The 23,228-nt window shown below is 39.9% G+C and overlaps 4 protein-coding genes across 9 annotated transcripts in view; 3 read left to right on the top strand and 1 right to left on the bottom strand.

Moving 5' to 3' along the window:
* The first annotated feature begins 168 nt into the window (after nt 1-168).
* Nucleotides 169-4,910, top strand: LOC124182445 (U7 snRNA-associated Sm-like protein LSm10). The gene is made up of 3 exons (XM_046569747.1): nt 169-317; nt 404-521; nt 4,011-4,910. Exons 1-3 carry the CDS (start codon nt 169-171, stop codon nt 4,191-4,193), a joined length of 450 nt encoding a protein of 149 aa, XP_046425703.1. The 3' UTR covers nt 4,194-4,910.
* LOC124182427 (5'-nucleotidase domain-containing protein 1) lies at nt 824-3,811 on the top strand. The gene is made up of 2 exons (XM_046569715.1): nt 824-2,210; nt 2,666-3,811. The coding sequence occupies exons 1-2, from the start codon at nt 1,200-1,202 to the stop codon at nt 3,329-3,331; spliced, it is 1,677 nt and encodes a 558-aa protein (XP_046425671.1). The 5' UTR covers nt 824-1,199; the 3' UTR covers nt 3,332-3,811.
* On the bottom strand, nt 4,338-8,649 carry LOC124182437 (acetyl-CoA acetyltransferase). The gene is made up of 8 exons (XM_046569738.1): nt 8,375-8,649; nt 7,297-7,418; nt 6,910-7,022; nt 6,487-6,686; nt 6,079-6,308; nt 5,753-5,941; nt 5,448-5,610; nt 4,338-5,306 (listed from the first exon to the last, which is right to left on the bottom strand). The coding sequence occupies exons 1-8, from the start codon at nt 8,421-8,423 to the stop codon at nt 5,188-5,190; spliced, it is 1,185 nt and encodes a 394-aa protein (XP_046425694.1). The 5' UTR covers nt 8,424-8,649; the 3' UTR covers nt 4,338-5,187.
* A 798-nt stretch (nt 8,650-9,447) lies between these two features.
* The window catches only part of LOC124182409 (ensconsin-like), a 77,167-nt gene continuing 63,386 nt past the window's right edge, over nt 9,448-23,228 (top strand). For 2 of the 6 annotated variants that reach the window (XM_046569669.1, XM_046569663.1), the window contains exon 1: nt 9,450-9,590. In XM_046569669.1, the coding sequence (XP_046425625.1) occupies nt 9,545-9,590 (46 nt within the window). In that variant the 5' untranslated portion in view covers nt 9,450-9,544. Of the gene's footprint in view, nt 9,591-13,405; nt 14,288-23,228 lie in introns of those variants that run through there. The other 4 variants (XM_046569658.1, XM_046569662.1, XM_046569661.1 and 1 more) reach the window with 4 other exon arrangements.

The raw sequence follows: 23,228 nt of genomic DNA, 5'->3' as shown, positions 1-23,228 counted from the left end.
TATCGTAAAATTAATTAAGATTTGTTCATTTTTGTCTGCGAAATCGTTCCAATTCCGAACTTCGGGGCTGTCCATTTCAAATTTCGCGTCGTGATACTAGAATTCAAGTTAATTTCGAACATCGCTGCAATCGCTGCCGTAAAGCTGCAGCCATTTTGTTGTCGAAACATGGCCGCCAACAAGCGTATCTCTAAACAAGAGCGATACTATTTTCACAACAATTTAGCGATTTTGTTGAAGGCTGTCGAGGGACAGAGAACGACCGTAGATTTTCGAAATGAAGCCTGTATCACTGGGTTCGTTGATCAAGTCGACGGGTTAGTGTGAAACGAAATATCGAACTCATCCACGAGAGGGTAGAGAGCAACAAGTGTCACCTCATTTTTGATTTATGTTATTGCAGCTACATGAACATTGTGATGAAAGAATGCACTTTCGTTGATCCGAGGGGTGACTCTTTCAACTACGATATCTTTTTCGTACATGCTCGCAATATACGCTACGTCCACATCCCGCCGCAGGTGAGTGTAATGCAAATACTTGAAAACCATCTGCAATTATTTAACCGCAACGGAAGTCATCAAATACACTTTACACGTGAGGTTTGATAGTTCTGAACGTTGTTATTATTATTAATAGGATTCTTTCAATGCGAATGTTGAGCAAAATCTTCTGATTCAGACTCCCGTGTTAACGACGAGTGCGATTATAGAGGATCCATACGTTCTGTAATTTTTAATTTCCCGCTTAGGGCTACGACCAATCGACGCTGCGTGGCGACGTCGTATCGTATCTCGAGTTGTATTATTTATGGTTAAAATGTAACGTCGGCACGACTGTTACATGACTGTGTCGTACAGAGCGCGTCGGTGACATTATGTCACTGATACGCGTAGAGGCCAGTGTCAGAGGTGTGTTTATACGCATGTGTGTCGTACATGTCGTACATGCTCGACAGAAGGAAAACAAGAGAAAAGATCTTGTCAGCTGTCCAAAGGTGCGAAACGCGTTGATAGCTCGGCGATACCGCGACCCTGCAAAAAACTACCTATTAATAACCTCGCGTTCTCAAGTTCTCGCACTCTGATGTATGCAGCCTTGAGCCACTTTAGGATTCGCGCAATCCGCCGGTCATTTTATTCGCAGCAGTTGAGTTTCACGGATGCTGAATATTCCTTCGTGAAAACCATTCTGCGGCAATGACATCGAGTGCGAAAAACTGCCTCTTTATCGCGAGTGAATTCAACCGAATAATCGAGGTTAACCGCGTCATCGTCAATCCGTGTAGCAGACGATACAGCCAGCTGTCAAATTCATGGAGCAGCTGGAGAGGGGGAAACTCATTGCCGCCGCTTTCGCCGATGAGTTCCCGTCCAACCACGCCACGTAGTTCTGCCCTCGCCGTTCCGGTTGGAATTTTATTCCCTCGCTTGTCAACGCTAATAACAACTGCGCCGACAGCAACAACAACAACAAGAAAAACGAGGATAAATGCAGGCTGTCACGCTCCGATTGCCAACGTAAATGCAAAGAGACTTCATTCAACAAAAGCGTCAAAAATAATGGGAGTCTTCAGATTTTCCGACTACGATTGCGTCGGCTTCGACCTGGACAACACCCTCCTTCGCTACAATGTCACCAATATGGTTACCCTTGAGTACGAGTGCTTGTCAAAATTTCTCGTCGAAAAACGTGGCTACGATCCAAAGTATCTGTACAAACCGCTCGCTCTCCAAGATTACGACTTCATGCAGAAGGGCCTGGTCCTCGACTTTGCCAGGGGAAACGTGCTCCGCTTTTCACCCACTGGAACCATTCTACGCGCAAGTCACGGGACAAAAATACTCTCCGAAGAAGAGCTAGACGCTGTATACCCCGATCGGCGGTGGAATGTCACCGACGCTTTCACCTCTGACCTCCTTGTCACCTGGAATGGCCCGCTGTCGGAACAGATGCGAACGCTTTTGGACTACTTTGACATGCCAGCTTCCCTTGTATTCGCTAAGACCATCGACACAATAGATGAAAATAACGGCGGAAATAGTCCTCCCGGCGAATATACTGTGTGGCCCGACGTCCTTGACGGATTGATCGACATGTTCGATCGAGAAAATTTTGCCAAGGATGACGGAAGATATTTTCCTTCCCTGAAGGGAAACCCAGATAAATATCTTCATAGATCCAGTCCGAAACTTATTTCGTGGCTAAAGGTTTGCCTTCAATTTTCTCTAATTTACTGATAACGAACTGTTTTGAGAAAATTTTTATCTTACGAGTCTCATAAGTCATTTTTGAAATGATAACTAACATAGGATGTAAATAACAACTTGACGGAAAATATGTTTTAACCAAAGACATTATATTGAAATTAGAAAGCTTCTGGAATTCCGTACCATATTTAAAAATGAGTCATAATAGAAAGCATAGGCACACGAGTGATTCATCGAAATACCAAATTATGATTAACTTTCTTATCACCACTAAGTCCTACTCAAGCGTATAGTTTTTGTCATAGGTAAAAAATTGATGGTTCCAAATCTTCATCGGATTAATTAGTTTAGGTTTACAGAAATCCAAAATTATTTTAAAGATACTTCTCATCTTGTAGAGTGTCTTGGCTCATTGCATTTGTCCCACTTTATTATTGAACATTTTTTCCATTTAGGATCTCAAGCAGACCAGAGTGACGTATCTTATTACTGGCTCGAATGCTGACTTTGCCGAATTTACTGCCTCTTATGCTCTGGGAAAGGACTGGAATTCATTATTCGATATTGTCGTCTGTTACGCTAAGAAGCCGGGCTTCTTCACTGGTTCTCGTCCGTTCCTCAAGCTGGATGGTTACTTGGAAGGCGAAATTGCGACCGCATCCGAATTGAAGAGGGGGAGTATATATAGTCAAGGAAACTGGAAGGATCTGAAAGAATTTTTCGTCAGCCTAACGGGAAAGACTTCACCTTCTTGTCTCTACGTCGGAGACAACCTGATACAAGATATCTACACACCGAAATGTCACGCGCTTTGCGATACGGTTGCAGTTGTTGAGGAACAGCTTGCAGAAGGGATGCAGGATCACAGTTTGTCTCATTCTGACGAACAGATTTTAAACTCTAAAGTTTGGGGGTCGTACTTTCGCATAGAGAGCAAGAACAAGGTTTCACCTTCGCTCTGGAGTCATGTGATAAATAATTACTCTAAGATATGTGTACCATCGGTTGAATTTATCGTTAATAATTCTCTAGACACTCCAATGAAGAGCTTCGGTCTTGAAGTGGACAGAAAACTAAGCGGGTATTATCCTGGAAAGCCAAAGAGCGTTGTTACGCTTTGATGACCTTGACGTTATAAGCAATCTGTGGCAGCTTATATTTTTACGGAGATTGTGTTGTTTTTTTCTTCTTTTTAAAGCTTTTATTCAATTTACACAAACAATAATAAATATTCGAATTTACACTAAAATATGGCCCGGAAACAATTGTTGCTGGTTTAAAAAAAATATCACTGCCAGACTGATGAACAGCATTAAAGAATCAAGATTTCAAAACTGTGACAACTGATGCTCAATGAATTGGAATTATTTGAAATTTTTCTTTTCTAATAAAACAACCTAAAAAACATTAATAATAATAATTATGAAGAAACACTGCGCATAATTTTAACAATAGCTTACATATAAATTATATGAGACCTACAACTTACGTACTAATGTATAGAAATAAATGAATAAAAATAAGTCAGTTTAAGCAAGTTGAAGATCGTGGTTGTGTAATGCAACACTTGTACATAAATAAAATATTTATTTATATAGTGACGAGTATTTGCCTTTGATGCATTGTTGATCGAAACAATAAAAAATTATATTTTCGTTTTAAAAATCTATGCACAACCCTTCCTGATCCTTGTTTCATACAATATAATCAAATTTGGCATGGAAACATTGAGATTAGCACATACACTGCAAATTCTTATTGGACAGATAATTGAAAAGTTATTCGAAATTAATTTTAAAGATACGGATAATCCCTGCTATCGAGGAGCAGCTGAGAAAGCTGCGGGCAAGACCGACAGAAGTGCAAAGCACCAACCGAACATGGAAAGTCAAGAGAGCACAGCAGAAACAACGGGAGGATCTATTAGCTGCACAAGAAATTTTGCAAAATGATGGTGTACCAAAAGAATCAGGACAAAATTAAATGCCGCAATTGTGACATTAATCGATCAATTTCTAAAGATTACCAATAATAACAATGATAGTTATTTTGCTCCTGCTGGTCGAGATTGCACGACAGATGTACAGCTTGAGATTGGTTTAGGGATTTTATGAGCAGCACAGGGAATAAAGTTTTGACGATTTTATTATAAATGCATGGCAAATACATATTTTTACTAACTGAAGACTTAGATTTTTCTTTTGTTACTTTGTTTTGGATGTGACGAAAATTCTATTATTTGTATAACACACTGAAAACATGTCAAATATTCTACCATTTTAATACAACTTTCAGTATAGTATGAATATAATACAATATAATTCTCAGAATTAAATGCGTATTGTATATTCAAGAGTAAACAAATCTCAACTAACTTCGTAAAAAAACAACATTAAATACTGAAATGGAAATACCTGTCATTAGTTTCTACTATGAGAAGGGTAAACTTAACATGGAAAGAAATAAAACTTTCAAAATATACTGAAATTAACTATCTTGTCATTTTGGACGATTGAGAAAAAAAAAAATATTATAACATCTAATATTGTTACTAGCTATCCCTTTTTCTGCCCGAAAATGTGTAGGGCGATGAAATATACGAAAAATATTCTCAGACTGCATATGATTATATGCGTCTCATGCTGTAGAAATGTAAATAAAAACATTCATGAAATAGTAAACATCGTGTAAAAAAAAAAACCTGGACTAAAAGTATAAATTTCCAACATATTACGAATATGATACTTTTTCGAAGCACAATCATACGATGAAATTATGTCTACGAATAAACAATATGATAATTTTTTCTTATTTAGAATAATTGATTAAATTTTGTACGACTATATATATGGTATATATCCCATAATTAGGATATTTATTTCCAACTTTCTAGTTAAGGTAAGTGAATTTTGCACAGTGATAGTAGTACTGTGACATATTTGATTTAGGATATCAGTAGTTTTAATGATATTGAAGATTATAATCGTTCTACAGCAATGGCAATACCCATTCCACCACCTATGCACAGAGAGGCAACCCCCTTTTGGCATTCAGAGTGTTTCAGCGCGTGTAGCAAAGTAACTAGAATTCGTGCTCCTGCAACAATTCATATAGGTGAGTTAAAGTAGTTGAAAAAAACTGTGACCACTTTTACAAAAATAAGAAAATACAAAATGTTATAATAGCAAAGCATCACATTAGGGTATATAAAATTACATAATTAAACTATTTGCATACCAGAAGCGCCAATCGGATGGCCAAGTGCGATAGCTCCCCCATTCATATTTATTTTTACTCTACTCAGTCCAAGTGTCCTGACACAGGCGAGGGCCTGAGCAGCAAAGGCCTCGTTCACTTCAAACACATCTACGTCTTCTGAAGTCCACTTGGCTTTTTCCAACTGTAAAAAATACAAAACTTCATCACTTACTCGGTAATATTCTGACCTTCTTCCGATCAATAAAATTTGCGAAGCATTTGACAAAAAAGAAAAACTAATGATACTCTTCACTGATCTCAGAAAGCGAACATGAAATACAAACCACCAACTCGATAGCCGAAATAGGTCCACTTCCCATCAGGGTTGGCTCTACTCCAGTTTGGGCAACTGCTACTATTCTGGCCAGTGCCTGGAGTCCTTTGTTCTCAGCTGCTTTTGCTGACATTAAAACTACCGCCGCTGCGCCATCGTTTATTCCACAAGCATTCCCAGGTGTCACCGTACCGTTTTCCTGGGAAGCATGGAAAGTTCGTCAATGAATGAAGGTGTAGTTGAGAAAAAAGAGTTACACGAATAGAAGATTGACTTCGAGAGTTGAATGAGCAATTCTATCTATGATTCGCAACCGTCGTTTGCGTGTTTTGATACCTTGAGGAAAACTGGATTCAATTTTGTAAGATCCTTTGCAGTCAGTCCAACTCTGGGACATTCGTCTTTAGAAACAACAACTGACTCTTTTTTTGTAGGTACTGTAACGGACACAATTTCAGCATCAAAACGTTTACATTCTACCGCAGCCTCCGTTTTCTGATGTGATTTCGCTGCATACTCATCCTGTTCCTGTCTGGTGACTTTATACTTCTTTGCCATATTCTCAGCTGGTGGAAAGATAAACAATTTTTTAGTGTTTACATTACCAAGTGTTTTCACACATACAGAACGTATGATTATATTTTATAATCAAGCACATCAGAGAATATTATGTGGCAAATCAAGGGTACAGCAGAAAAATTCTTTCCAGCTCTCAAGCAACTTTTCTGATATCTCTTAAAGCACCTGTGACTCCCATGTGAATGTTGCTAAACGCATCAGTCAGCCCGTCGTGTATCATAGTATCTATCATTTCAGTGTTTCCCATTTTCACAGCATTCCTCAAGTTAATTGCGTGTGGAGTTTGACTCATGGATTCCTGTCCGCCTGCTACTACAACTTCATTTTCACCAGCTTTGATGGAGAGATATCCATTTGTCACAGCTCTGAAGATGAAAAAAGATAGAAATGAAAAAAGCACGCAGTATCCAGTAAATCTTTTTTGCTATTTTTAGCAAACTTTTTGGAGTCACAAAATTTGTAGTTGCTGTTCAAAGGAGAGCAGCGTTACAGATTCTATTTTACTTCTTCATAATCTGTCTATTTGTCACATAACTATTCAAACACTTTTGTTGTGACTGAAATGAACTTCAGGTCAACTGAACTTACTTAAGTCCAGAGCCACACAGCATATTGACTACATATGCGGGCACTGATACAGGCAGGCCTGCCTTTATTGCTGCTTGCCTCGCTGGATTCTGACCCTGTGCTGCTGTTAATGCCTGCAAAAAAAATCGTGTATACATAAGTAAATAAATAAATATAAGCTGAAATTCAAGGGTGTTTCAAGTAATTCCAAACAATGATTAACATTTCATGTCTTTAATAAACCACACTTTTTGCATTTTATAACGTTAAAACTTAGTTTGAAAAGTAAGACACAATGAAAAAAAATGCTACTTACAATCTATTTGTTTTTCATGTGGAAATTTATAGTGATGTTGATTATTAATTATATTATATAATTTATTAGTAGATACATATATACACATATACCTGTCCCATTATTACTTCAGAAACATCATCTGGTTGCAAATTAGCTCTTTTCAAGCTCTCCTTGATTACAATGCTTCCCAAATCCGATGCTTTTAATGTAGACAAAGATCCACCAAACGCTCCTTTGAATTTATAAACATATTTATAAGACTAAAGAGATAAATGATTAACATATATGGACATTCACATAATCTAATGCCACATTGATGAGTTTTTGATTAATCAAGTGCCTTTTACTCGGCAAGCCTACCTCTATTGCTTGACATACATATTCAAATACTGATGTTGAATTTATTCAATTTTTTTTTTATAAATTACATTATTTTAAATGTAAATTAAAAAAAAAAAAATGATAAATCGTCTTCGTACATTATTTTAGCTTCGTTGAAAAAAAAGTATGGGAACATCCGGAGCTGAATAGAATGCTAAATGTAACAAATAACAATTATATATACTTCTTGAGTTTCAAAATTTGCAGCTCGAATTTCTGGAATTAGGTATTTTTTTAAATTTATTATCTCTGCAATTGAACAATATTATGTCATATAACGAAGTAAATATAATTTGTTTGCATATAAAAAACGTATTGTCATTTCCTAGTTTTCGCGCTATGTGCTCACTGTTGCGTTATTTCTCTATCATCGACCCATTGTTATCAGCTCTTACTGGACAGAGTATATGTACATTGTTAAAATTGTACTTATACACGACGAGTAAATTAAGTGAAAAATGGCAGAATATAAGTCATGTTTAAGTCATATAGCAATGGCGCTGACTTGCAGTATATACTTCAGCCAACGGGGTCGGTGTGACGTGAAGTTAGAAACGCGTTTTGAAACTTAGAAGTCGTATTAGGATGAGTAGGGTATTAACGGGATCTGAAATTAGGTCCAATATAGAAGATGTGACATGGAATTCGTGTGTGCGCATAGCGTTAGCGCGAGATGTTTAATTCACGCGTACAAAAGGATGTAACATCGTTTGGTTAAAAAAAAACCGAAAATTGACATTGAAATTTATTCAAATACTGAATTTATACCCGGCCGTTGATGATTAACCGTGAATTGTAAATTATTACCTATCGGCGTTCTCACTGCTGAGACGATCACAACTTCCCGTTCGCTCATGATGAGGCCTCAGTTCGATTGTATAAACAAAAAATGGAATTTGCGATGCCGGAATCCTCCGTAAAACGCGGTTCAAACTCGCGGACTGAAACTGCTACAAACTTTCCGTTCGACGGACTACCAACGTCGATGGCGGCTTGGGGTAAAGTAAGTGAAAGTAAGTCCGTGGGGTAAAGTATTCTGGAATTCAACAGCCGGCAACAACAGCCAGCGCTAGGTCGATACTGAAATATAGTAATACTGGAACGCTGGCCAGAAGGAGTGCCGCCGAGAAAGATAGAAAATTGGGAGGATTCTGTCTTTCTCAGATACTCATTATTGATTGGGTACGAAGGAGATAGAGCTGGGATGGCTCCATCTTTCTTTTACCAATGGGAAGTACATTTCTATCTTTGTTCAACCTTTGCGTGGGGATATACGTGGTAGTGGGGATAGACCGGCAACACGCCTTTTCTACGCGGTGCGCATCCAGTATTACTATATTTTAGTACAAGGCGACCAGTGGCAGCGCAAGTTCACAATAATAATAATAATAATAATAATAATAATAATAATAACGATGAATTGCCCACGAAAACGGTACGAACACTTTGTGGTGTGTTTTATCTGCCACATTTTGAAAATGAAAGAACTCAAAGATTCATCTGATTGATCAGTCTTGAAAAATCAGCCAATCAGCAGCTTCATCCAAACCTCTCCTTCCCAAAAGTTGGAATAATAAACGCACAATCCGAGTATCTGATGAAAGAAAATTTCATAATATACTAATATAGTTATATATATTATAATATCAGAACATTTCTTATGATCGAATCAGTTCACAATTTTCAATCCTTTTGGTGAGAATCTTGACTTGAGTAATGTTTCAACAATATGTAATTCCCAAGTGCTGTCGAAGGGCCCCGGCGGGCATTGACACAGCCCTGGATGACGTCACGTTTCTTGATCTATCAGTTCCGTAACAATACGTCAGGTGGCGCCACAAGCGCTCTACGTATCGCGATCGACGGTCAGACGGGAGTCTATCCAGTCTATCATCCGCCGCCGTGAGTGGCCGCCACTGCGAGAAGTTGGCGTTTGTTTTTACCCATAGTGCATTGTGGTCAGTGACTGGTGCTAAGATGGCCGACAACAAGGAGGAGATTTCGGGGCTCGCAGAAAAACGAGGTATTTATTAAACGTAGAGATAATTGCCGACCTCGGGATGCTCCCCGACGGGCCCGAGAGTGCGGCGGGCGTGTTGTCCGCGCGTTGCACGTTCCGTCCGCGAGTCAAACGGCCGCAATTAAAAGATCTATGCCTGCTACCAGGGAACGATCGACGGCGAACGGGCCGAGCCGAACCGCGAATCCCGATGATCGCGGTTAATCCTCGCGATGACCCGGCGAATATCGTACTTTTCCCGTCTCCGTGATCGACCCCGGCTCTCCCGTGGTCCGAGACTCCCCGGCGAACCCGGAGCGTGTCGTCGACGACTAACCGGGTTATTGGCAGACCGTCGACGACTCCTGACACCGAAATTCACCTCTATTTGTCTTCGAATTCTATTGACAGATTAGACAATTGTCTTGTTACCTGCACGCAGTTTCACAATCTGGAATCATCTGTGCGTATTCACATGCGTTCGGTGCTGTGGTCAGTGGTAACCCTCCACCAAGCATAGCGATGCTTTCAGTTTCGTTTCGCGTTTTTCGGTGTACTCGGTTTAATGGCAAGCTAGTGATCCTCATTAGTCATTAGGGTCATGTGACAACAGCCTTGCCGTTGTCGTTGTGATAATCGACTCATACTCACCTGTCAGATGGATTGACTAGAATAGTATCTCGGTAATTATTTCATTGCTGGTTTACTCGCAAGTCCGGTTATCCGTTGAGTTTCGCTGTATCAGGCAAAGTGACTAGCAAGTCAGTTTTCTTTGCTGCAATTACCCGACACACCCTAAAACTTTATTTCAATTTCAGACTGTGCAATTTGTACATCAAGTTTTCAATTAGACCAGTTTTCTAAGAGATCTGCACCAATTTAAGAAAAAATTTACTCTCGTTCGCACCTTGACTAACTGTGACAGTCTGGTTTGTTGACAAATATTTCTTATTTACCTTTTGTACCTTTTTCCTTTGACTGATATGAATAATTCAAAAGCGCTAGTTCTTTTGACAAATTGCTGCTCTAAACATTTTGTTTACCATTTAAAAGTGAAACTGTAAAAAATGGCTGTATCCAATTTTGTTTTACAACAGTAGAAGAATTTTCAGATGACCTTGGTAAATGCGGCGAATATTTTATAAACTCATATGACAAAAAATTAGTGGAATGGTAATGATATCTAAGCAGCGAAGGTCACCTTGTTAGCATCATTACTAATGTTTGTCGTCTTTTATGAAACAGGGTCCAAAGAAAGTAAATTTTTATTGACCATAGAAAAATATTACACAGGCTCCAGCAAATGAAAGTGGTAAAATTTCTTCCTCATACGAACCAAAGTTCGGTTGATTTTATCAGGTGGTTTGTGTAATTCATTGATGTTGCTACGAAGAGTTACCTTTTTACCAGCATTGTAGTATCGAACCAGAACTAGCTTCGAAATAAAGAACTTGAAGAATCTGTTGAAAGTATTTAATAATCACTTAAACATCTGGATTCATGCCGCGTCACCTCTCATAGCTAAATATTCCTATAGTATAACCAGTTATCGTAGAATTTCGTAAGCTATAGCTTAGATTTAGATTATTTTAGGCTTTACCTGGTCGGATCCGACAAATTAGTACAGAGGTTGTGATTCATATAAACAAAGAACGACTGGTTGCTAATTTTGCTTCTGAAAAATGTTGTATAGTTGTTGGTTTGATTGAGTAATTTTTTTATTTTTTTCTATTCACAGTTGGAGCATTGAAAAATTTTTGTGATGATCAGGTGGGAATTTTTTTTCCGCGCAATTAGAGATTACCGATCTAAATCCTAAGCAGAGGTTGACCCGATTCCTTATGACAACTGCTCTTACCTTGACCGTGTCTAACTATCAGAAGCAGCGGCTAATGGATACTGACAGCGATGCAATTTTACATCAAAAGACAGGTCAAATGCAATATAGCATAGTTGAGTCATCAAGATATTTTCTCGAGATATCTTCAACCTCTACGATTACTCGCTTTGAATTTGTATGCATCTCAAAAGTGACTTGAGTTTATTTTTCAATGACGTTACTTCATCATATCTATAGTAGTATAATTAGTTTAAAATTGATTATCGTAGGGTATAAGAAAGCACGTCGCTTGCCACCAATATCTGAAATGTATCGGTTTGCTGGAATTCTCAAATTCTAACGCTAAATACTTCAATCTATATCACCTTACAGATAACGAATCTAGATTATTGCTAAGATTTTAAGGTGTGCAGTAAAGAATTATTAACTCGCTAAAATGGGATTTTTTATGTATTCACTACACAGAGTCTTGAGATTGTAACGTTGCTATGAGCTCTTAATTATTATTGGTTAGTCGTGCAATAGCAAAAATTTTTGTTACCACTTTTTGAAAATTGAAAACATCTTTTTCATTCTTGCGATGTAAGTGTCGAAATAACTCACTTACTAACTTACCATTCTACATTTGATAGTCACCGTTCGGTTTTTTTTTTTTATAACAGCTTCTACAAAGTGAATTAATTATTGACGCTACGTTGTCATTTTGCGTTGAGATGACAATGTATGAAGTATTTATTACATGACTGCAGTCGCAGATGATTCAAATCAAATCTTCGACACAGAATAGGATAGGTAATTGAATTTTTTTCGGGCTATTTACTTGAAAATTAGACACATTCTTGACGTCGGTCGATGTGTAAAGTACGTCGGTTAAATCGAGCGAAAGTGGTTAGATAGGTCAATTACGATCGTATCTTCAAGAAAGTAATTACATCGCTACTGTGTGTTGTGATCGATTTTCTTCTTTATAAAAATAGGCACAGCTCGGATGATGCAGTAATGAACTATTAATTACTCGAGAAGTAAGAAATGTCCATATGGTTCTTCATCGTATCGTTTACCAAAAAACCGCATTCGTAGTCTCACAAAGAGTTTCGAAAATGCTCTGGATCGCTCTCTTCAAAGCACGTGGCTCCGATTCTGGGTGGTCTGGCTATAAATTGAACATCTTTTAACAGTGTTATTCTATATATGTTTTCAAGCAATAGGTTTTCTCTCGACAGTCTAAACTCGGAATGAATTAGCTTGTGATCCGGACGATCACTTCTTTGTCTCTTAATTACAGTATAATATCACTATTATTATTATTATTATCATTATAATTATCATTGTTCCAAACTCAACGGCGAAGATTACAAATAACACAGAAGTGGATGTGTGTTTTGTGATCGTGATCAGGTATAGCTAGCTTGAAATTTATGCGTCCAAAGATATTCGTGACGGTTCCTCTTCTTTTATACCAGGAGCTCGTCTCATCGTTGGTAAAAATAAAGATTGTTCAGAGAAAGAAGAAGGAGAAGAAAATGAATGAACGACGTCAAAAACCTTTCCGCTCAAGCTCTGGCAAACGTTTTGAAATAAAATGAAACGCATTTGTCGATGACGAGAAGCACTCGAGAACGGTTCTCCGTTGTCCGTCAAACGAACGAACGTTGACGAATCGGAACGCCTTGCCCGTCATCCTCGATGGTCCGATAAAGAGAGAGGACAGCAAAAGGCACGCGCGGTATCCTCGTCGCATCCCCGACGTCGGGCGTCGCGACGCTTCTAAAACGTCTGTGCACCCCGTCATTCCTTCCTCGCCGACATGGCATCGCCACTTTATCTGGGGTGGGGTGTGATTCAAGCCAGGCACCCAGACGACGATGCTGGCTGCTTCGGTTTACCAGCTATGCGCGACCCACTCCAAGAACGTCCGTCGTAGACGGCAGAGCACATCGACGTCCCGGTCATTCCGTCTGCGACGAACCGTGATAGAGAGAGAGACAGAGAGAGAGGCACACGGGAGCAAACCAAAGTTGTTTTAACGATCTGCGCGAACAAGTGAAATTCTGATACCATCGCACGTGCTTTGCAAGTCCCTTGAGGCGACGATCCTTCTTTTTTGTAAATCAGTAATTTGAGTTGAATTATATTTTGGATCGAAATGGAACTTGACATGGTGTTTTTCAACGACTCATCATCATCTTCGTTGCGGAGGTTCAACGCTGAGTTGCTGTGAACACCCTTGAAGTGTACCTCACAAGTTTTATTTGTGACTTTTGAAATCGTCAGTGTGTGTATGCGTGTAAAGTACCGTTCAAATATTAAACTTGTGATACCCTATCCATCCGTTGACTGCATCCATCGAGCTTGGTGTTTGAGAGAAGTGATTCGTAGAATGAATGTCATCGGAATAATAATACATCATTTTCAAATGAACTTATAACTCCGTTGGAACCGTTGCGTCACTGTTCATTCATCGGTCAAGTTGCTGATAATACGAGTAGAAAACGCTTCATCGGGGCTGAGCTCGGAATTTATCCTTATAAAGTGTTACCCTGTTGCACACTTTTGTGGTGATCGTGGTTTGGTGCTACGGACAATTTAACATTCGCGTTTTGTCTTCTTCTTTATTCAATTCAAATTCCACGTGGTTGGGAACAAAGTTGGCAGACAAATTTATCGACGAATATACATATATATTTGTATACACGTATAGTTCGTTTTTTATCCTATTCGCGATTGCGCACTGCAATCACAAAGGTTGTGTTAGACTGTGACAGGGTGATCACTTATCATTGGGAAGTGCCGTTGATCGCGTTGGATCAGAAAAAGGAACTTCAGGACGAGGTTTGAATGGTCTTAGCGATGCACTCGGAGTACAGCCACCCTGATTTAGGTACGTCCTCTGCGAATTTTCTCCCTCGATGGTATCAGTCAGCCTGCACCCTCAGAGTCGTTGAACAGGGAATCATGATTTTAAATTGCGGTTAAACTTTGTATACTCGGATGGAATCGATTCGCGAACTTTTTGATTAATATTATTATTCCTAAACGTATTGATCCGATGAAAAAATTCCCCCCGTCTGCGTGGGATGAAGATATTTAATCTAACGAAATGTGAAATAAGCAATCATACGTTAACGTTATCACGTGGTTCGGGGTTAAATTGGGGAAAAGTAACAGGTGAAACGCATTATTGGGAAGTATTCGTTACCGGGAGATAGTTGGAACGTGTTCAAAAATTTCGAGAATATCTACACCTTTACGTACGCCCACGTAAATTGTATATATACACATACACATGTATGTATATCATTTATTTTTCTCCAAATACTTGCTTGTGTTATCATCCACTGCGTGGGTAGGATATTATATGCGATGTGGAATTGGAGCTAAAATTTGATCGTCATCCTCGTTAACGTTCATTGAGGAATAGGAGCGAGCGTGCTGGCTCGCAGGCAGACGATTGTGCCTACGTGTTACTGACAGTGCAGAGAGAAGTTTGTGTGGTTGTACTTTTTTTAATTGTGTTTTTTTTTCTCTCTCTCTCTCTCTCTCTCTCTCTCTCTCGTTTCTGCTTTTTACCCCTGACATATCAGCCAGCTGAGCTCGTGTTCGTCACCTTATATGGTGCAGTTTTAGCCTCAAGTATACATGATGTGGACTCATTACTCACTCCTTAATTCGCATTTGCTGCTGTGGGTTACTCGGGTCATGCACGTGTCACATACTTGATGTTCGAATAAAAGAAAACACACACGTATGTCGATGATGATGAATCAATTATTCTCATCCTCGCTGCTGCTGCTGCTGCGCAACAAAGTTCATCATTACGGCGCGCCTTTTTATTGGATCAAAAATAACTGGGATGTCTATAACGAGGTGTCTCAATATAATACATTGTTACACGTGAGGTGGATTTAAGAGTTTGGCGAGAATTTAAAGCACTTTGAGTTATTGTTGCAGAGAATGAATCTCGCTGCTCTCTAAATTTCCTTTGAGTGAAAACTGCGCGATTTGCATGACGTAGTCAATATTCACCCTTTAAGAGTGAACTTTTTCACTCCAAATGCTCGGAGTGAAAATTTCAGTTGATTTGGAGTTGCGCAGTTTTCACTCGATTAGAGTGAATTCTCACTCCGAGACGTTAAAAGAGTGCGTCTATAAATGTATTCAATTCAATTAAAACATATCGCATGGACGAGGTTGAAGTTAGTATAGTTAAAGCAACGAAACGTAAATCAGAAAAAAGTTAATTATTGCGCAATTTTAGAACAATTTTCGAGAAGTTGACTTTTCAAGTTATCAGGGATGTTTTGTTTATTATGGTTTATCCAATTTTCGGACGATCATAAAGTTGCGAACATGCATTGTTCGCAATAACGTTACTACTAAGTTCAACCTCATTCTCAAGGACCGTTACGCAAGTGGAAATTGACCGCATTTCGATAATCGCAAATCCCATTCCGTGACTTGAGACCGTATTTCTTGAACACGATTAGACCCAGTTCATCTATCTAAAAGGTCAATTTGACGAAGTTTTAATGCATCTAAGTAGCTGCATCGAGTTCTTATCATCGTCGAATGCCACACTAATTGATGATGAGCGAATACAGGAAACTCTTCTGTAACGTTGCGCGCAGCACTTGACCCAGTTGTTTGAAAGTTGCAGCATGCAGCAGTTGTACCTTGAGATGGTTGCTGTTGACGGGTCAGTTACGTTATCATATTCAACCATACTCTCTGACTTGACCATTCCGAATAAACCCACTTAGTTATTCAGACTTTTCCGAAGTTTGTATAACCGTAGAGGCATCTAAACGTGACCGACCTCGTCTGCACGAATCACCTTGATTCTCATCCTGTTTCCCTATTGTGAAATGCGGTCATCACATAATTACCTAGTCAGTCACCATGGCGTATACATAATTCCTAATGAATGGATACGCCGCGGCTATCATGACTTGTTACCGACTTTCGTCCATCCAGCTTATCGTTATCCTCGTAATGTTGTTCGAAGTATTTACTCCGAATTCATATCCTAAAACTCTCAGACTCGCGCTGCCAGAAAGGTGGATGGATATCGATCTTGTAGTCGGCGGCTGCTGGCTTTGGGTTGTGCTTGGTAGTGTAGGTATGTAGAGAGGTTGATAAATGATAATGTCGTACCCGTTGAGTCAGGTAGATTAGATATCACGGCACACTTGCAACGCGCACCGACTGTATTAGAAATCCCAACATTCAAAACACTTGACAATCAGCAATTTCGTTATGTAAGAAAGGCGGATCTGCTCTCTAAGTGTCTCATGTTCGCTTAAAGCCGACAAGTATTTTCTAGTACATATATTTCCCACTCTGCTGCTCGTGTACCTGGAGCATGAACGCTTATCATACATATATGACTGGCATGTATACCTAATGTGCAACTTTATTATTACTTTAGCGCAAATTGCGATTTTTCTTGGTTGTAACGTGCATACTTCAAGCGAAACTTTTTTAATGCCGGATCCTTTTACGTCTTTTTAGTCCGTATTAAAATCGTAAAACAAAATCGTTAAATTCTTCTCATCGTCGATGGAATAGATTCTTAGCTATATAGTATAGTTACATCATCCATGGACAGTTGAGGAGAGGTCGTTATACTTTGTACCTAGTAGCAATGTTGATCATACTTCACCGAAGTAAACATTGTTGAAACAAACTTGGGTTTTTTTCCCCAGTACCGAATGTTGGAAGAACATATTTTCGCTTAAGCTTGGAATTTCACACACACACATACACAATATGTACATATTTATCCACGTTATCGTCGGTTTCTATATTTGACCAGATTGGGAGTGTTCAAAACCGACTTTCATGGTATTGGTGTTGAAAGTTTTATCCGTGCGCTACAGGCGAAGTTATTGAACGAAGTCTTCGGGGGTCTGACACGAAAAGCGAAACACACTTGTGGTGTCCTTTCCATATTGTTTCGACTTTACAAGTGTTTAAGAAAATTGGCCCAACTACAGCAACAACAAATCAGTTTTCACTGACGAGTGGTTTCTTTCTCTACTTTCTACTCTATTCCATTGCGTGGTTAGGTATTTGGAATCTTGATCTCGAGGTTTTGCTCGGATCTGGTTTCGCGCAGAATTGGCTAGCTGCCATTACTCGTTAGGGGGAGGAAGTGTTTCGTGAGGCAAAATCGCGATCCTCGCGTTCTTGGGTCCGCGAATCACGACGGTTGTGTTCTAAATCTGCATCATATTCTAGAAACTGGAAGGCACCCTTGTCGAGTACCTACATAACGCCGTTTTTCAAGCTTACAGTCTTAGTCCGAATTCTTCGCTTCTCGGCGGCTGCAGTTTCCTCTTACTGCATACCGAAGACTATAATAAGTACCGTATGGTTCGACGTGACAAGATAATATGAGCAAGCGAGATGAGAAGACGATGCTTCGGGCAACTAGTCGGTCATTCAGTCAGACGGACTCATCGTCGGTCGAGGGGTTCTCGGAGCGCATCGCAAAGCCGTTAATTATCTTAGCTCGATTTAATGAACTAAGTGGCCAATTACCGGATTAATTGCAACCTTCTTACAGCTTTGGATTAATTTAAAGCAATCACCGTTCTTTCGTTTAACGGATTGCTAGACTTGATCACCATCAGCGGCAACAGCGGAAACAGGCAGCATCGCCTCATCCTCGAAGAATCGGGATCGCTTTTCTTCGTATCCATGCATTTATACATCCCATCACGATTTCCGTATAGAGATTAAGATACCGTTAGCCTTTCAAAATGTTTCTGGTCTCGAAAACTGTGACCAATAATCAATCCGTCTTTCGATTATAATCATCATCAGGATACACAGTAGTCCGTAAGGAGATTACAGTAATCCTCATTCGCTATGATTTGGAAGCTTTATAAGATTCCATGTCCGTTTTTAAGCCGATGATGCGTTTATTTCTTTATAATAAAAACCAGGATCTCGGAATTTTTGGGGCAGTTTGAGGAAAAGCTTTGATTTTATTCACACCGCAAGAGTAGAGCCTTGTTATGACTTTATCCCGTGACATCCTCGTCCCAGGGACAAAATTCACCAGCGGAATGCATTACGGTATAGTTTTGTGTAATGCTGCGTTTCGGCAATTTCCGGTTAGGTTAGTCACAGTGTAAACAATAGAATGAGAATGAGAATGTGGCGGTGGTTTTGTTGTGTAGGTAGTCTGTGTGAGTTGTTGGAAAAAACCGGCTTCAGGGAGTGCTATTATTATACAGTAGCTATATGTTACACGTTAAGTACTTTTCGGCGGCTAAAGTACCCTGCAAAAGACATTTTAATACCTGATTATTATATGCTTGAACGAAATTACACGATGTACAAGGATTTGTACACGATAAAGAAAGAATCCTGCGGAGAACAATAGAGAGAGAGAGACAGAGAGTGATTAGAGCGTGTGGGTAATTTGTTCGTCGTTATTTCTGCAGAGTAAAACATCGATTATTATACATCTAGAGTATTGTAAGTTGTGGGCCTTCGAAAAACGCGCAGGGATCGATAACATTCCTACCTCGGTGTGTATAGTCTGTGTATAATATATATTCTATGGTTATTTCGGTAGCTGGAAAACACCTGTGCAGTTTATAGACCTTCTCCTCATCACCCACGTTGTCTATGTTTGTTTCTAATATCTAATACAGATATCAGTTAGAGGATGTTCATGGTTGTCATGAAAATGAATGGACTCCTTGGTATTGTCGTGGAATTTGGTACTGTGAATACTTGGCGTGAAATTGACCCCAATGAAAATTGATGTGTACATATGAATGAATTTTTTACCGTCAAGGCTGGAGTTCACTTAAAAATTCGACAGTTTATTGGATTTCTTTGAAACTATTCTGTGTGAAACTTGGACCATGACAAAACTATATGTTTCATGGAACTAGGAATCGTAGGAACTTTATTAAAACAAAAAATTACGCATCGAAGTATGAACTGTGACGAATTGTTTTCCTTCTATCATTTCTCTAGAATATATATGTCAAGGCGGATAATTCCTTGACAAAATTTCTTTCCAAACCTTTACCGTCAACTCCGATGTACGTATTATGTCACATATCGGCTATACCAGAACTGTCCAAATTATACTCTGATGAGGGGGGACAAACTAGAGCAGCAGGAGAGGATTTTCGGTGTCATTTGATCCGTGTTTTTCTCCCTATTATAACATCCGGATTTAACGATCGTGTGTGTACCTACATATATACATGTAGTAATATGCGCAGGTGAATTTTGTATCCACATGCCGTTAAAGCAGCAGTAAGCAAACGATTCTTTGCTGATGTAAGGTTTCGTCTGCTTGGAATCTAGTGGAGGTGGTGGTCGAGACGCGGGGCCACGTGGCGAATGGGGAAAATCAATTTCTCGTAAAACCTACACAGAGTCTCTGTGTGTGTATTGGTATTTGTCTCTATGCATACGTACGCCCACTTTCACGTCGCTTTGCGATGGGTGCTGTAAAAGGCTCGCGCGTGCGCGCCAGCTTGGTTCTGAACAGCTGATCGCGGACGAGTGACAACGACGGTGACTACAGACGTTCTAAACCACGTGGTGGGCAACCAGAAATTATACGCTCTAGCCTATTACGTTGCAGTGCTATGAAGAGGAGATCGGAATTTCTAATATACAGATGGAGACACTCCATCGCCTCATGATTAAACGTTCATCATCCTTTTACAAATTACAACGTGCACTAGAGATTTCCTCGTTTGAAGGTGTTGGGCGCAGTGTAAAGCACTCTGGTTTTTCTCCACCTCATTTGAACACTTCTTCTTTTATTCTTATGGGTATAGAGGAGGTCACTACGGCAAGGGATTATGATCAGTAGTTGTTGGTGAGGCTCGAAATGGTTTGGAATGGTAAGAAACGTCGTTTTTGTAACCTGTAATTGTGAACAGGATTGGTATTGTACTTGTCTTCTTCTTCTTTCTTTCCATACTCATCGACATTCGTTCGGAAATATAGTCGTGATCAAGTGAACAATGATTACCTTCCTTTCCAAACTCTGGCTTTAAACTGTAGGAAAGTGTAGAAGTGGTAGAGAGGCATCGATGAAACCTTGGGGGAAATGAATTTCGTGAGGAATCGAATATGTAGCGAAGGTGGAGGCAATGGCGAGTTTGCCTCTTCGTGAACTGAGCACAGGAATACAAGGGACACGCCCAACGGAGTGTATAGTGTATTGCGTGGTGGTTCATTACCATAAGAAAGACACCGCACCGCGTTTTCGCAACGGTTATGCGAATTCTCATTATGTTAATAACTCGTCGTCGTCGTCAGGAGTTCTGCATGCGGCTACATTCCTCGAGGCTCATGTTCTCGGCGTGATCGATCACTGATTTTCAGGTTACCGATTTTGCAAAAATAAAATCAAAGGCCTTGGGTACGTGTTGCTTCGACGAAGAATTGATGTTACAAACTTGTATCCATCTTTTTGACTGCATGTAACACTTCGTTCGTCCATGACAATCGATGAATAGCCAGAACTACGATAACTGTTGTACTGGAGGTGAAGACGAGATATGACATTTTGCAGTCTTGGTCTTGGTCTTGGTAGATGATTCCTTGGCCTTCGATTATTCGGGTATTACTCTATATAAATTTTGACTTTTCGAAACTATGCAACAGTTGTTTCTGGAAAAATCCTCCTTGTAGTGGACGAGGAAAAAAAACTTTATATATGTATTTAAAATAAAAAGTATTTTGATGGAAAGCATTTTCAACCTTGAGATGTTTATAAAATTTCAGGACATTGAAATGACTGACTTTATTCGTTAGTTTTCCTTTCAATATTGACTAATTTTGGCAAGACTCTTGTCGAGACTACTTCGGGCTAATCTTGGTATCTTTTTGAATTTTTCTATTATGATCTTGTCTTTGTCAAACAGCGAAAATCAAGACAAGATCAAGACGAGACCAAGTCCGTTAGCTTCCTGTTGTGTCCAGCACTAGATAATTGTTCTATCAAATGTTGATCCTTTCGTAAAACATGCACGTTCATTAATAAAAATTTCGATCTAGGTCTAGGTCGGGGTGTGCGAGTCTGTCGAAGAGCGTGCCTACCTTGATGCATGGCACGTGTGTATTCGAATGGGGATAAGTATAATGGATGGGGGTCGTACGGGTGTCTAAAATAGTATAAGGTCAAGAAGCTACGCGACGTCTAAATCGACGTTGGCAATGAAGGTGGCGCCTCCGCGTTGCGCCGACGTATTTAATTTTTTCCTTCAAATTCTAATTTAGATTGTTCATTTTTCTCGGTTCACTTTCATTCCGTCATTGCCGTCGATGTGGCCGCAGAGCGTCAGCTAGACGACTGACGAGGCGACGTTACTTCGTGAAAGAGAGAAAAGAATCTATGTTTAGAAACCCGCAATCCAGGGGAGAGTCCGTACCGTGTTGGGATCATCGTTCCTCGCGTGCTGCGGATCCTCTTGGCCAGAACGCGTGTTCTTCTGCAATGATCGACCGTGTAATCCGCGAAAAAAAACCTATCTTATTTAGTTGGTTCACTTTTTATTTGCTCGCCTCGCGAATGTACGGCCCACCCATGGTTTTGATGTTTCGGGTCCATTTTCATTTCCAACAATTATCCGTAAGTATAGGGTGCTTGTGAGAGAGGGTTCTGCACGCTTTATCAAACTCATTTCCGTTTATTCATCAACAGCCGTTGGTTACATAGCTGTAAGTATAAGGCAAACAACAATCTACCATTATTTTTTTCTCTTTTCAATTGGACACAATAAATTCCATCCTTGTACTGTTCCGGGTTCGTATTACAGTCTGAGTTCACAGTAGTTCTGGTCTCTGATTCTTCAGAAAAATAAGACACCGTTATTGTATCGATGGTAAAAATCTTGATTCTATTATACCTCAATTTCGAATCTGCAATTGTAAAAAAATAAGAATCTTTGCGAGAGAATATATCCCTTAACCTTAATCTTTATCCGCAATTAGATGAACGTACCAACTATCATAAATTGCTAATGGTCATTTGGGTTTAGTAGTCTCGTTTCATTTTCTCAACAACTGTGATAAACGCCACCGTTTACTTTATGATACCCAATTATCATCACGTGTACCGCCAACCAATTCCTCACTAATTACCGACGATGTATCATTTCGTCGTCGTCTGCACAGGGTGTCGAATGCCGCACCTCGAAGAGACACGAAGAGTCGTAAAAGTCACCGAGTCCTCAAGTATACCTCCTCCTTTTGTTGCCACCCCATGAATTCGTAGGGTGTAGGACTTCTTCTCTGTGTATCTACGAAAATTTCTACGCACACCGACGTACACGTGTTACATGTGTAAGCGAATGACAGTGAGCGCAGACTGTGTTTGGTGAATTATAGTTCCCGTGGTAGCAACGGTGCGGGCTTATCGACCAAAACCGGGTGGCGCCATACTGGATATAGGGGACGCCATGTTCGGTGGTAGCGAGGGCAACTACCGCTGCGCCCTCCGACACTTTGTCCGTCCTCTCGCCCTCTACGGGAGGAAGCCGGCCATCGGCAATCCTGGTCGCGAGTCAATCCTGCTCGCCCTCATCCTGCGTCTCGTTCTTGGCTCTCGTTAGTGTTTCTCCGCGTGATAATAACAGTTTAAGCAAACCGTAGTATTACTGTCACTACACACCACCGAGTTATCATCGACATGTAATTTTCACCCTTCACGTTATTTACACCATCGCTGCTTAGTCGCGGTTTTTTCCTACCCCACCGCCCACCCCCCACATTAGTTTCCAATTTATATTTCATTTTTTTCTTCTTTCTTATACATAATCCGTTTTCTTCTA

The sequence above is a fragment of the Neodiprion fabricii genome, chromosome 5 (assembly GCF_021155785.1).
Source record: "Neodiprion fabricii isolate iyNeoFabr1 chromosome 5, iyNeoFabr1.1, whole genome shotgun sequence".
Classification (NCBI taxonomy): domain Eukaryota; kingdom Metazoa; phylum Arthropoda; class Insecta; order Hymenoptera; family Diprionidae; genus Neodiprion; species Neodiprion fabricii.
This window is presented reverse-complemented; position numbering and strand designations above follow the sequence as displayed.

Bases quoted from the DNA above. Each gene is read 5' to 3' on its own strand.
- LOC124182437 (XM_046569738.1), bottom strand. From the start codon at position 8,423: ATGAGCGAACGGGAAGTTGTGATCGTCTCAGCAGTGAGAACGCCGATA. The intron at 7,023-7,296 runs GTATATGTGTAT...TTTTTTTTGCAG, and splicing joins CTGAAGTAATAATGGGACAG to GCATTAACAGCAGCACAGGG. The intron at 6,687-6,909 runs GTAAGTTCAGTT...TTTCATCTTCAG, and splicing joins CTGTGTGGCTCTGGACTTAA to AGCTGTGACAAATGGATATC.
- LOC124182427 (XM_046569715.1), top strand. From the start codon at position 1,200: ATGACATCGAGTGCGAAAAACTGCCTCTTTATCGCGAGTGAATTCAAC. The intron at 2,211-2,665 runs GTTTGCCTTCAA...TTTTCCATTTAG, and splicing joins AACTTATTTCGTGGCTAAAG to GATCTCAAGCAGACCAGAGT.
- LOC124182445 (XM_046569747.1), top strand. From the start codon at position 169: ATGGCCGCCAACAAGCGTATCTCTAAACAAGAGCGATACTATTTTCAC. The intron at 318-403 runs GTTAGTGTGAAA...ATGTTATTGCAG, and splicing joins TTCGTTGATCAAGTCGACGG to CTACATGAACATTGTGATGA. The intron at 522-4,010 runs GTGAGTGTAATG...TTAATTTTAAAG, and splicing joins ACGTCCACATCCCGCCGCAG to ATACGGATAATCCCTGCTAT.